General features: G+C 38.6%; 1 protein-coding gene across 1 annotated transcript in view; it reads left to right on the plus strand.

Annotated features, from left to right (window-relative positions):
- Positions 1-13,694, plus strand: part of LOC137307181 (electroneutral sodium bicarbonate exchanger 1-like) — a 178,543-nt gene extending 164,849 nt beyond the window's left edge. The window contains exons 22-26 of the mRNA XM_067976546.1: positions 1,069-1,203; positions 3,401-3,498; positions 5,974-6,087; positions 7,725-7,769; positions 10,832-13,694. Of these exons, the coding sequence (XP_067832647.1) occupies positions 1,069-1,203; positions 3,401-3,498; positions 5,974-6,087; positions 7,725-7,749 (372 nt within the window). The 3' untranslated portion in view covers positions 7,750-7,769; positions 10,832-13,694. The remainder of the gene's footprint in view (positions 1-1,068; positions 1,204-3,400; positions 3,499-5,973; positions 6,088-7,724; positions 7,770-10,831) is intronic.
- The last annotated feature ends 1,015 nt before the right edge of the window (positions 13,695-14,709 follow it).

A 14,709-nucleotide genomic window follows, 5' to 3' on the forward strand; every position in this document is an offset into this window, starting at 1 on the left:
TTTACTAGTTCATTTACTTTTAAGTGTTTTGTGAATGTTACTACTTGGGTATATATCTCTTATTACCTGCAACTTTGTGTAGGATTTCATATTCATATTAATTGTTTACCTTTCACTTCACTTAAGATTATATAGCTTCACCTCAATCTAAATATGGTGAACGCAAAACACCGCATTCACCATGATCTCTTCCTGCACCTGATGTACTTTTCATTAGTGCACTGCTTTCCTACTCTGAAGAGGCTAATTTGGCACTCCTTCACACAATTTAAGAGCCTGGACGGCATCAACTGTGAAGCAGGCTTGGTATTTTAGCCTTCTATCATACATTCTGAACAAGTTCCTTGCTTCACAGCTGGATTTGTCAAAAATGCATTTCTTTCATAAGTTAAGTGATTCTTGCTCATTAATTTGCGTCTTGGCAGCAGGTTGGCTGATCATTGTTGCAATAAATCCTTTATCCTGTAAATCGCAAGTTTCAGAATTGCTTATTTATGTATATTTGTTTTTTTTAAAAATGCAAAAATTACACCGATTTAATCTATTTTGCATTCGTAAAGAATTATTTCTAGGCCCTTATGTCATAGGGTCACCTTCTAACTCTTGATAGTTCTAGTTATAAACTACTGTTGAATCTGAATATTATTTACTATTTAATTATTGGCATTTATTAATTTTATTGATTCAAAACGCATATGGCAAATATTCAGGGGTTCACATTAATGTTTACATTGGTCCTCCGTGGTGACTACATTCTGTGACTGTTAGAATACCCGTATCCGGCTAGGCAACAGATAATGTAACAAAGAGAGAGTGAGATGCCCATTTATATATCTCTATGTTTAGCATTATGTGGCAATGCAATAAAGCGTACTCCCCCTTTAAACAACTGGGGGAAAATGGCTACAAAAGTCTGTAATGTAAGGAAGACTTGCTGTGTAAATCTCCTAGTACTTTTGTATGTTTTAGTATAGGTATACATTTAATTGTTAACAATGAACCTTTTTAAAGTACGTTGTGCATGTCTCCTCAATATTTCTTAATCTGATCTCTGATGATATATTGCAGGTATTAGCTCTAGTTTTTGTTAGAAAATTGATGGACCTTTGCTTCCTGAAGCGTGAGCTAAGCTGGCTTGATGATCTAATGCCTGAAAGTAAGAAGAAAAAACTGGACGATGCCAAAAAAGTCAAAGAGGAGGGGGTAAGATTTGATGATTGTCACAATAGACTGGATCTATTGCAATTGATAGAATGAATGTGCAGAACTAGAGTACACCTATAAATGCAGGTTTTTTTGGCAAATTTTAATCACTAGTTAAAGGGGAGAAAAAGTCCAAGAGTACTTTTTTCTTCAATGCAACCCCACTTTTTTCAGAAGAAAATAATATACATACACCAGAAATTTCTTTTGACATTTTAGTAGAAGTTGTTTACTGGAGATTTGCTTGGGGCCAAAGGTCTCCGCGCCAGCAACAACATTTCTGGTATACCAGAATTATGCATTCGCACAATTCTCTGCTAAACTAATAATTTAACATCTGTTGCATTTAACCTCATGTAAATAGTCACACTGCTTTTTGTTCTCCCATTTTTAAAATGCATTTTTGTTTCCCTCATTGGACTCCTTTGCCTTCCCCACCTGAAAGTGTCATTAGTAAAGCTTGTTCCCAAACTTTACTAATGACACTTTGAAATCAGTCATGAGAGCAGTCAAAATGTTGACTCGTTCTACATTTTGCCTTCCCTTTCTCCCTCCCCTCTTCTCCCCCCCCCCCCCCCCCCAAATAGAATCCAACTGAATTCAATGTGAGGAATTGCAGTTGAAACTACATTTCCTACTGCAATACAACAGTGTGTTGATACAAAAATCTGCTGTGCCACCACACTACCTACAAAGTGCTACATGGAATAAATTCCTGACTTATTGGGTCATTTAGATCACAGCAAGAGGCTTGTCTTGAGGATGAAGTTGTGTACAGATTTTGGTTAAAGATCTCTCTTTATCCTACTTTTAACTTCAGCTAGAGATTGGTGGTTGTACATGAAGGTATGGTATGATTAGCATGGGTATTAAGTCTAACTACTGCAAGTTACTTTAAAAAATGGTTAATTTCATGTGGTTTGCATTAATGAAACAAATTAATACATAAACCTTTTTGTTCCACAAGTGCTGTCAAAATATGTTACATTTCCTACAGGGGTTACTTGATAGACGTTTCATACAGAAGTCTTATCAGTACTGCAGTTTTGTATTGGTACCTATTACCAGTTTCAGATATGCCTTAGGTACTCTCTCAGGTACGGCAGTGCTGGTCCCTTAAGCAGTCTGAATGTCTTAGATCCAGCATTGCGCCCGTACTGCCCAATAGCTAATTATATGATGGTGTAACAATAGAACCCCCTTGTGATCTGAACTAGATATTGTATCTTGTGCACACTTTTTAGATCACATTTCTCAAGTTACATAGTATAGAAATGATCCCTAAAAAATCTTTCGCATATGCCTTCACATGAACTTCTCCAAATTTTCAGTAGGCGGACTGAAACACTTCAGTGAGATGAGGCCTAATGCAAATCCTTATGTTGCTTTATTTTACAAACAGCAAGTGAACAGAGCAACAGTTGTAAACAAACCTCACTTTCTCTACACAATTTCACTTGTGTCCTTGGAAAAATAAGAAAAAATAATAAACCCTGCACCCTGTCCCTTTTTGTGGGCTGACTTACTTGTTTTTTGGCATTTCCTTTCTTTTCAGACAACTTCTAACTGCAAAAACTGACCTCCTGCTTCTTAACTTTCAGGCCCATTAATCCCTTCTTTGTCTCAGTGGCTGCAACCCATTGCTTTTTAAATCAGAGCAAATTCACTTTGTTTTGAAGCATAATACTTAAACATAACTCATTCTCAAATCCTTTCCATGAAAAAAATGGATCAGAAATCCTGAAATGTGATAAATAAAGGAATTCATAGATCTTCCTAGTTTATGTTACAAGAACTAAACACATTAATTCTTGTATAATTTAGAAAATTCTGACTAAAACTGGCGAAGGAAAGAAAATAGTTTTATAACATTGGACATTTGGGATTTTTTAAAAATAAGAGCAATTTGGTGCTTGCTTGTGTTTGGAGCTATGTACAAAAATAGAATGTGCGGAAGTAAACAAAGTATGGAATTCTGCCACGACAAGGCTTCTATTTCTCTGAACCCACCTCCCTTGTACCACAAAAAAACACAACTCTCTAATTGAGTATCTGTACAATTATATCCCTGGATTTCTACAGATCATCATTTGTGACAAGTTGTGGAAAGCATTTTTAGCGGATCAGTAAATCATTGTGGATAGGGTGTTTTTTTTGATCTAGTACAGTGTTTGTGTGTCTCTCTCTAATCTAACAGGAATCGGAGAAAATGCTGGATCCAGGAGACAGTGGTGTGCAGCTACCAATGGAAAGTAGAAAACTGCTTCAAAGTCCAGTAAAGAGTAATATTTATAGGTAATCCAGTCAATAGTGCTTCTAATACTCTTCACAATTAAGCTCATACAGTTTCAGTGGTTGCCACATAAATGTTTTTAATGCTATTTGTATTGAACATTTCCAGCCATTTCTTATCCAAATGATATCAGATACCAAAATGGAGTACATAATATATTAACTGAGAAATTATGTTTTTTAAATCCTAAAAATACCAACATTTGTAAATAGATTGGGGTAGATATTCTCTCTAAATGTACAGCCCAGTTTTTGAGTGTTTCTTACTTGGAGTTCACTTGTCTACCAGATAAAATGATTTTGCCATTGCAGTTAATGCTGTTGGTAATGCCATAACCATCAAAGAGGTAGGATTGGTTAATTGGAGGTGGTCCAGCAGAATTAATGACCTGTCGTCCAAAAGTTTCTCTGTGAGCAGTGAGTCATTAAGTATATTCAAGACGGCGATCGATAGATATTTGGACACTAAGGGAATCAAGGGATATGGGGATCGGGCGGGAAAGTGGAGTTGAGGTAGAAGATCAGCCATGATCTTATTGAATGGTAGAGCAGGCTCGAGGGGCCGTATGGCCTACTCCTGCTCCTATTTCTTATGTTCTTATTACACTTCACAATGCTGCACTGTTATTTTGGGGCATGACTCCAACCAATATATTCAAAAAACATATTTCATATCTTGCAACTTAATACTCCTCTTTGGTGACAAATTCCATGTTTATGGTAAAACATTGCAAGAATGTACTGGATGCACTGTCAGTATTTTAAACTGCTGGTTACCAGCAGTATTGCAAAAAGCACAATGCACGCAGCAGTTAGAATTACCATCAGCACTATCACATCACTGCGCAAGAAGTGACATCCAGATTAGTATTGTCTCTAAATTCTTTGCCCTCACTGGCTGAAACATAATTGTGACATTGTGTCTGCTAAAAATGTGTAAAAACTGCATTACTTTTAATTTCAGTGACTTCTAACTCACTTGCAGATTTGCGCTATTTTCTTGAATGGAATTTCTGCAAAATAGAATGCATTGCAATGGACGCACAATTGAACAGTCAATCATATTGTACCTGCAGTAATGCTGCTGAGCCACTTGTTAAGCTGTTAACCATGCACTCAATGAGCTGAAATCTGCAAAACTTTGCTAATGCTGCTGTGCAGAGCGCATGCCTCTATTTTTCTTTGTTCTGGTTGACTTAGCTGAAAGTGTGGGAAATCCTAAGGAAATCCTTAGCATTTGCTTGGCTCCTTCTCCTTTTTGTGAATAAAACATTGCAGCCTGAGTTTAAAACTGTCTGCAACAGTGCTCCTTGTTGTCCATTTGATAATGCTTATTACCAGCTCCAACATACATATCCAACTCCTGGAACAGGTTAGTAAATTTTTTAAACTGTGAGCAGCAAATCAGATTACTTGCCTCGTGAAGAGTTGTGTGTTGGAAGTGAAAGATTTTACACTGTCATGGAGAAAATGTAATTTGGTTGTGCGTCAGATTGGGAACATCTTAAATGTTGAGTGCATATTCATATTTTTTAAATGTTTGTTTTGCACTAAGTCATTAAAAGAAGCATGAAACTATTACTGTACTTGAATAGAACTTACATTGCAATGGTATAGTCACAGTTTTATTTTGCTTATTTTCCAATATCTTGTGTAGTCTAGCAGAACCACTACAATACTGGACATGACAGAGAATAAAATAAGTTTCATAGTTTATAACCTGACATTGTATTCTGAATGGCCAATCATTGTTCTGTGCCTCAGTTTGTTTTTGTTCTTGCGATATCACAAGGCTTTATTTGTTGCCCTGAGAAAGTGGTGGTGGGCCTTTTCCTTGAACCGCTGCTGTTATTGTGGTGAAGATAGGAAATTCCAGGAATTTCTCCCAGTGGCAAAGAACAGCCATATAGGTCTTAAGTCAGGATGATGTGTGACTTGAATGGGAACTTGGAGGTGGTGATGTTCCCAAGACATTGCTGCACATGTCCTTCTTGGTGCTACAGATCACAGGGCTGAAAGGTGCTATTGCAGTAAGCTTGGTGAGTTGCTGCAGTACATCCTGTAGATAGTACGTACTGCAGCCACAGTGTGCCGGTGGTAGAGGAGGTGGATATTGAGTCCAGTGGCAGGAACACTGATCATATGGACTGCACCTGGCCACAGAACCTCCCTTACTACTGCTGATACCAGAAGCAATTTTGAAGGAAGCGCAAAAAGCTAGCAAACGCTGAACTAGTGCACACAGCTCACAGTAAACACCACCACACAAGATGTGCAGTTGCAGTGGCATTAAACAAATCTGCAGCTCACTTGCCCATTCTCTTAGCTGAAGGAAATTCTCTGTAGTTGACCTTTATTTTGTATGTGTCTGAAATGAAAAAAACACTCAATTGAGGTGATAGTGTATTAATACATTAGTTTTTTGCTTAAAATCTTGATCATCACTTTCTTGATATGGCACCTGAACTTTTGTTATAGGTGTGATCCATCTGAAATTAATATCTCGGATGAAATGTCCAAATCTACAGTTTGGAAGGCACTCAGTATGAATACAGAGAGCAACAAAACCAAGGATAACACAACTTCAAAAAGGTAAAACTATTTTAATTGAAAACTGGTGCTCATTTAATGCAATTTGAATATTTTTGTAATTCCGGCCCCATAACCATCCTATCCTACTGGATCAAGAACACTGAGTGGACCTCTCTGCTGATGGCACTTCTAGTTGATTCACCAGGAAACATTCTTGGACCCTCTTCCAGTCAGTTTGCCTTTTTTCCCTCAGACAACCCAGTTAAATGAACAAACTTGTCCCCAGGACAAGTGTTTATTAAGACAGGGATTCAAGCTGCCTTATAACAACTTGGGTTGCTGTTCCCCTCCCTGATGGCTCAGTTAATAAAGGCATTGTAATAATTGAACCATACAGGCTGGAATGTCTGGTCAACCTCTGGTCTGTGCTGAGTTAGTTGATCTCAGGGTAACAGAAGAAGAATGGGAAAGTGGACCTTAGTGCCCCTAGTTATGGAAGGGACGATCAGCCAAGGTTCTCGCTGCTGATTGCTATCTAGTGACCCCTGCTGGAAAGGGCACTTGTGGGCATCTGGTTAGGACAGGCTTGGGCTCGGCTCTGGTGTTTCCCATAGTCAAATAGCTTGTCAGTACTCGCTGTATGCTCGCACATGAGTGATAAGTTGCCTGAGGTAATTGAGGGCAGCTGGCACCTATGCAATTGTACTCCAGCAAAAGTCAGCATCTTCAGACGAAAGAAGAAACTGAACATGACGATAGGTGTTAATTTGTCAGACATGGATTCTTGTTACAGTTACCTCTGTCTGCATTCTGTTGTTACATCATTTAACATACAAAAATAATCAGTTTTATTCTTAACCTCAATATATACCAATGCCAGTTAGCATGCTCCACTTCCGTGCGAATCTTCTACTTTACTTCACAATTAGTATGTTTTATCAGAAAATAGTATTTAATTCTGCAGCCAAAGGGACAATTTTCATCTGTCTACCACCGCATTCACACTGGAAAATGGGTGTTCAGCGGACAAAATTTTTTTTAAAACCTACTGGCCACCTGAGGCCTGCTCTGCTCTATTTTCGAGTGGACCTCGAAATGGGCGGCCAGTGCTCCCGTTCGAGACAGGTGGCAGTGTTACTAAAATATTTAAATCGATGCAATTTTCAGATACCGATGGGTTGAGTGTGTGCCGCACATGCTTCGCACATTGAGCGGCCTAACCAGTGGTCCTTAAAGGGACTGCTGGAGGCAGTTCCAAAATACCCCAAAGAAATCTGTAGCACTGATTTTTGTGGGGATGGGAAGAGCATGAATGCTCCTTCCAGCCCCACAAAATCTTCCCTCCCACTGACAGCCACTCAGTAGCCCTCTTTTTCAACCCCCCCCCACCCTAAATACATACTTCCGGCTTGGCTCTGCACCGGATTACCGATTTATTTCCACCCCCCCCCCCCCCCGCCCGACTCCCAATTGGCAAGTTATCTGCCAGTGCTTGTTTAGCACTGGCAGCTTGCCAATCCCTGTCAAATGAGGCCTGAGCATGAAAATGGTTCGGGCTTCTCGCTAGTGCCACCGGGTGGGCAGTGTGATTGCTTAGCCTGATATGCACTTGATGAAAATCGGCCCCATAATATCGGAAAAAACCTCCTGTGTTCCCTTCCTGCTTCATACTTAATAATACTACTTTCTTTTTACAGCAGTTCCATTCAAAAACCAATGTAAATCGATGTTCCTGGGATCAGGTGAGTCATATATCATGTTCCTTTATTTAAAAAAAGTGAAGTTTTGTGCTCATTTAAGATGAAGAATGTCAGTCTGGTACAGCATAGGCCAGATGCAGCTAAAGTTCCCTCTACTCTGCTCCAATAGTGTGCTTTAACCCTAATCTCTGAAGAGCAGCCACTGCTGCATCAGTTTGATATCTCCATTTCACACACCAGCCTCTGAGTTGGTACCAATTTCTGGCAAAAGTATAGACACTTTTGTGCTGTGGACCTAAGTGCACATGAATTGAGTTCAGACTATCCAAACTCATTTCACATTGGGCCCTTACAGTTGGCAAAGAGAAGAGACTTTCATCCCAATAGTCTGGTCTGGATTTGAACTCAGATCCCAGGTAAAATGTCATAAACCCAATGGGAGTGATTTTCAACTGCCAGCCATCCATTTCTTGCCTGAAAATTGGACGACCTGCAATTGCAAATTGGGGGAGGAGAGCACCTTGGCTGCCCTATAGACACCTAAGGCCCACCTGATGCAGTTTTCAGTTATGTAAATGGGCGGGCAACCCGCCTGCCTAAAAGAGGCAGGAGGCTGCTTATCTATGCAAATTGGAACCCTACATCAATTTTGGGACCCCAATTGCAATTTTCAGGTGTGGCATGCACCATATACGCTCCACCCATTTGTACCAGGCACTGAGTGACCGCTGGAGGCCACTCACTTAAATGGCTCAGGAAACTTTTAATTTTTTTGGGGCCCCCCAAAAAACTGACCTGCTGCCGACCCATTTGATATTCTATGCCACACCAAGTTCCGCTCATCCATCATCCCTGTCCTCACTGACTTACACTGGCTCCCAGTCCCGCAATGCCTCGCATTTAAAATTCTCATCCTTGTGTTTAAATCCCTTCAGAGCATTGCCCCACCCTATATCTTTAACTTCCTCTAGCCCTACAATCTGTTCTGAACTCTTCTTTCCTCTGACTCTGGCCTCTTGTGCATACCCCCTTCATTTCCCCACCGTTGACAGCTGTGCCTTCAGCTTCCGAGGCACCATGCTCTGGAATTCTCTCCCTAAACCAGTCCTACTCTCCACCTCTCTTTCCTCCTTTTTAAGACCCTCTTGAAAACCTACCTCCTCAACCATGCTTTTGATCACACCTCCTAATATCTCCTTCTTTGGCCACGTGTCTTTTTTTCATTATACCCCTATGAAGTGCTTAAGGATGTTTTTCTACATTAAAGACGCTATATAAATACACCCTCATGCTCTGTTAGGTTTGGCTCCTTTTTTTTAAAAAAAAACCCTTTCATTGTTGCTTTAGTCTTTGTAACTTAAGCGAACAAATCTAATTTTTGATAAATTAAGTCTTTGCATTCCGAACTTCAAAACCAGATCACAAGTTTAAATTGGGAGCAAAAGATTAAGTATCATTAATCAGTAGAGATGAGAGTATCTGAACATATTACATCAACCTATGCTTGTTCATTTTCAGGTGTCAGCCTTGGCTCAGTGGGTAGCATTCTCGCCTCTAGGTCAGAAGGTTGTGGGTTCAAGTCCCACTCCAGAGACTTGAGCATGTTATCTAGACTGACACGAGTACAGTACTGAGGGAGTACTGCACTGTTGAAGGTGCTGCCTTCAAGGATGGAATGTTAAACTGAGGTCCCGTCCATCCTCTCAGATGGATGTAAAAGATTTTGTGGCACTATTTTGAAGAAGAGCAGGGGACTTCTCCCTGGTGTCCTGGCCACTATTTATCCCTCAACCAACATCTACTAAAAAAACAGATTATCTGGTCATTATCTCATTCCTGTTTGTGGGACCTTGCTGTGTGCAAATTTGGCTGCCGCGTTTCCTACATTACAACAGCGGCTACACTTCAAAAGTACTTAATTAGCTGTAAAGTGCTTTGGGACATCCTGAGGTCGTGAAAGGCGCTATATAAATGCAAGTTCTTTGTTTCTGCTTTCTGTAAGAATTTTCACAAACATAAAAAGGCTTTTCGGCTCTCTTTTTCATCCAACCCTACAGCCTCACCACATTCCTCAATCCTTTCTCTCTCCAGAAGCACATCCCATTGTCTCTTTAACCCATTTATACTGTTCACTTCTATGACCTTCCCTCGTGACTTATTTCACAAGTCTATTACCGATAGAAAGGTTCTACCTGACATCCCTTCTTACTCCCAACTTCCTAATTTTAATTTTGTCCCCTGGCATTTGAACTCTTCTCCACAATGAACCAAGCTCTTCCACTTCTCTTTTTATATAATCTTGAAAATTTAAAATAGATCACCTCAAAGTCTTTTTTCCGAAGAGCACAAGCCCAATTTACTTCACCTTTCCTCAGAACTTAAATTCTTGATATCCAGAATCATCTTCATCAGCTACGTGCTTCAGACTTCTGACTCTTTCACTTTGAGCTGAAATTCCAACTCCATATATGGTTTGTCCTCCAAGATTATCCTATTTCACCTCCAGGATATTCTCTGCTTATGTCACTACATCACCTGTCTCCTGCAAAAACCCTTATCCATGCAGATTTCACCTGGAGAATCAGTTTCTTAAATATGCTGTCCTCACCAGCCTCCACAAAATTTCAGCTAATCTGGAAATCTGTGACCTGAGTCCTCACTCATCTCCACTGGCTCCCTGTGCCCCAAAAGATTGACTTCAAGATCCTAATTTTCAAATCCCGACCTGGCCTCCCCTCGCCCTATTTGGAAAATCCTCTCCAGCTTAATATGCCAGCCTGCAGCCTCCATTCAACTAACTCTGGATTGCAGCATATCCCTCGCCCTCCATTCCACGAGCTCAGGCTGATCTTTCAGGCATTATGCCCCTGTCCCCTGTAACTCTCTTCCAAAGCCATTTTGCTTTGCTACCTCTCCCTGCCTTCAAGAACCTCCTTTTTAAAAAAAAGAACTCTCTCTAACCATGCCTTCAGTCTTCTCTCTCTCTTCCCCACCCCCAATTTCCTTTACTTCCTCCTCACCTGTTCCCTACAATAAAGTGCTCTGAGACATTCTTTTCTAAAAGCAGCACAATATAAATGCACAGTCTCTTGTTTATTTCTTAGGTTTAAACCCCAACCTTGACAGAGAAGGATGAAGTTATAATTGACTCAGGGAAGAGCCAAAACAGAAAGGTTTGCAATCAAAATCCACACTGCATCATGGAACATCCTTGGAAAATAAAACAAGTTGAAGGCAGCACACTGTCCTTTTAAGTACCCAGAACCCCACTAAGGCCTTTCAAAAAGAAGTCTGAACTTTTAAGTCCAATTTTAATTTTGATTTTTTTTCTTTTACTAGTGTTTACATTGACCAGAAGTTAATAGAAGTTTGAACACTTGGAGGAAAATCAATGTAGTTTTGCGTATTTTTTTTAAATTTCAGTTTTGTAATATAAAGCCTGACTGACAAAAATAGACCTTTTGAAAGGCCTTCATCTCTAACCAGCATATAATTTGAGATGTTTGATATGTAGACAGTAAGAATAATTAGATTTGTTACATGTACTGTATCACAATTATTGTGATTATCAGTGCTGTTTCATATGATTTCTACACTTCAATGTATGTTTTCATGTCTCTGCATGAAAAAATTCTAGTCTATCAAAGATGTTTACATGTACCTTGATCACTAAATGTTACCTTACTTAAGTAATAAAGCAACTTGCAGTGCAATATACTGTACAAATTAAAATCACTACTAACATACTACATGGCCAGTAAAAAATAATGTTGAGAATGTTCTCTAAGAATTCCTTACCAATAGAATTTGAGAGACTTCTGTAACCTGGAACCCTCATCAGCCTGCCGGCAGTAATATCCCCATTGTGAGCCTTGAGGAGGGGGGCACAAAAACAATTGTATGGGATTTCCTGCATCAATATGAAAAACAAAATTTGATTAATTTTTGTTTTTACGCATAAGTGAAATATACTTTGCGGGAGGGGAGAATTATTTTAAAACATAAAATGTTGCATCTATATGAAGACTCAGAACTAATGAGAAGAGTACAATATATATAAAAAATGACCTGCAAAAACATATCCCATTAAATTAAGTACAAAATACATGAAATGTATCTTAATTTGCATGTTGATTTAAGCTGCTCCCACCTAAAGCAACCAAAAGCATGCATTGCAAAATTCTCTGAAGGACTTTCTGTAGTCACATTTTAAAATTACTTGTATATATTGTCACAGACAATTTCACTTCTAGATAATCACAAAGTACGGTTTATTAACTGTTTCTTAAATCAGTCTTTTTGAGGATGGGAAGGTTCTAGTGCAATAATATAGCAATACACAAAGCTTACTGTTTATTCTTAGTGTCAAGGAAGCAATGCCAGAAAATCATTAGATGGGAGAGAATTAAAAATGCAAATTCTACTCTTGTACCATTTTTGGATATGATACTAATATAAATGCCAGCGACAGTAATCTTGGTCCAAACAAAATCCAAATGAATAAGCTGTTGAGGGCAAATGGTGATCAAGTCTAGGGCTGCTGCTGAATTGAAACATCCACAGCCAATTGAGATTGTCATGTATACTTGCAGATCACCATATGCCCCTGAACCCGAAGAGTCAAGAAGGTGTCAGCTGAAAAGGAAAAAATATGGTGTTTTGGGGGAAAAAATGGCAGACTTCCCTCCACTCCTCAATGCATCATTGAGATAGACAGGCCTAAGTTATGAGCTGAAGTGCCACTACAGTCCTCAAAGGGTTATCCATTAAGACTGTGCAGAAACTGTGCTAGTTGCAGGCTGTTGAGGGCACCTGGCAATAAAAACAATCTCTCCATTCTGCTGGTAAAACTCATTACTTCAGATACTTTAGTTCACATTTTTAGAATCCACTACTGTTCCGTCACACTTGTAGGACATCATTTTTGTCTGATTTCCTGGAGAAACACAGCTATCCAACCAAGCAATTGCCATGATTTTATGATTTTGAATGTAATACATACCAAAAGAAAATAAAAATATGAAAATATATCCTTACTGAATTTTAAAAAAAAGTGCAGGCACAAATTTTTAATATAGCTGCTTCTTTCTAGTGAACTACATGTAGAAATAGAGACGTATTATTTTATTTTAGAGAAACTTAAAGAAATATATTAATAGATTATTTTGTTGCAGAAAACCTATAGTCTTATGACACTTATGTAAATAAAAGTTACAAGCAGAAATCAAATCCACCTGGTCCACCAAATAGAAGCTTGTTGGCCTAAATCTGAAGGATGGGCTAATAGCTAATTTACACAAGATGACCACAGACCCCTTGAATTAAGAAGTAGAAACGTATAGTAAAAGCCAATATGGCTTCTATTTTAGTGAAGCTATTTTTGTTTTTGTTTACTAGTCCTGGACATTTTAGGTGTGAAGACCCAGGTATATAATTGTTTGTTTAACAGTATTGTTTAAGTGCAGTAATGTGATTGCAGTTTCAGTTCAAGGTGGGTGTAAAAGTTATTTAATGATGTTATACTGGAGGAATTGTTGTGTAAAAGTGCTGTACAGTCAGGTAATGCTGTTGTTTAATCTTGTATGTTTTGTTTTGTTGCACACTCGGCATTGTGAAAATAGAAATACAGATAAAATAAGTGTACTCCTAAACTGTAACAGATGAAGAAATGTATCTTTTTAAAGAGACAACATTCCTCTTATTTAAATGGGCCTGCATTTTGCAAGACTTTAGAATGGGGTTTCTTTCCTCCTCTTTTAGTTAATCTGCAGTAAACATTAATAAATGTGATGGAAACATTTTTATTTCTGTTCAAAATGTTAATATGAAGTCTTATTAATGTGCATAAATCATAAAATGCAGCCTCTTTAGACCAACAGCAGGAATTCTGTCTACTTAAATTCTGAAAATGTGAATGGGACAATTGTAATTTATTTCTATAAGGAAATAAAAGTGATTAAAATACAATGACTTGATTATTATTGCTTAGACAAAACAAGAGATTCAATTAAAGTACTGCAGTTGATATAGATAGCACAATGGTTCTTTAACATGCAGTCTTAGAGTGGTAGGACATGGATTTGTGCTTGTGATTCCCAATATTCTGAGCTTCCAATCCCACTTGTATCATCTAAAGCCAAGTATTCCCCACAAGAAACCAGGAAGGTGAATCACCCAAGCCACACTCTGCTACCTGGCTTAGGGGCAGCACTGGCACAGCTTTTGGAGCAGGTCCAATCTGGTGCTTGGTAAGGGAGAACTTAAAAAGGAGTGAAAATAACTTTAAAAATGAGGACCACAAGAATCCTTGATTTGCAATACATTTTTGTATAATAATACTTGCCTTTATATAGCACTGTATACATCACAATGTCTCAAAGTGGTACACACAATGAATTACTTTTTGAAGTACAAAGACAGCACGTATGCAAACCAGTTGATGAACCGGTGATCTAAAGAAATGCTTAACTACAACTACATTGTCTGAAATCTTTCAATAGACACTGATGCTCTTTACAATGAATAACCAGTCATTTTTTTTTGTTTATAAGCAATGAAGTATTATTCAACACTCTTATTTATCACTTCTAGAACATTGCAATACATTTTGAATCACTCAGATCTTAACTATTTGATGCTATGGTTCTTAAAAGTTTACAGCAAGATATCTTGAAAGAACAAAAGTACATAGCACTTTCAGGGGGAGAGTTTCATTTATCATGGCAACAAAAATAAATCTTTATTTGAAAATCCTAATGGTCAAATATTAAGTGTGTTTGTTTAAAAATTTGGGAGGTGATTTTCATTTTGGGGTGCTAATGGGGCAGTTGAAGTTGGGAAATCCAGCAGAAATCAGTTCCACCTCATCCCTGCTGATTTTGGAACCCACTATATTTTCCAGTCAGTCCTGTCCAAAGTAGGTGGAAGCTTCATTATTATTTTTCTAACCAGAGCTTCCATTATTGGCTCCAGAGGGTTTGCC

This window comes from Heptranchias perlo, chromosome X, assembly GCF_035084215.1.
Source record: "Heptranchias perlo isolate sHepPer1 chromosome X, sHepPer1.hap1, whole genome shotgun sequence".
Taxonomy (NCBI): Eukaryota; Metazoa; Chordata; class Chondrichthyes; order Hexanchiformes; family Hexanchidae; genus Heptranchias; species Heptranchias perlo.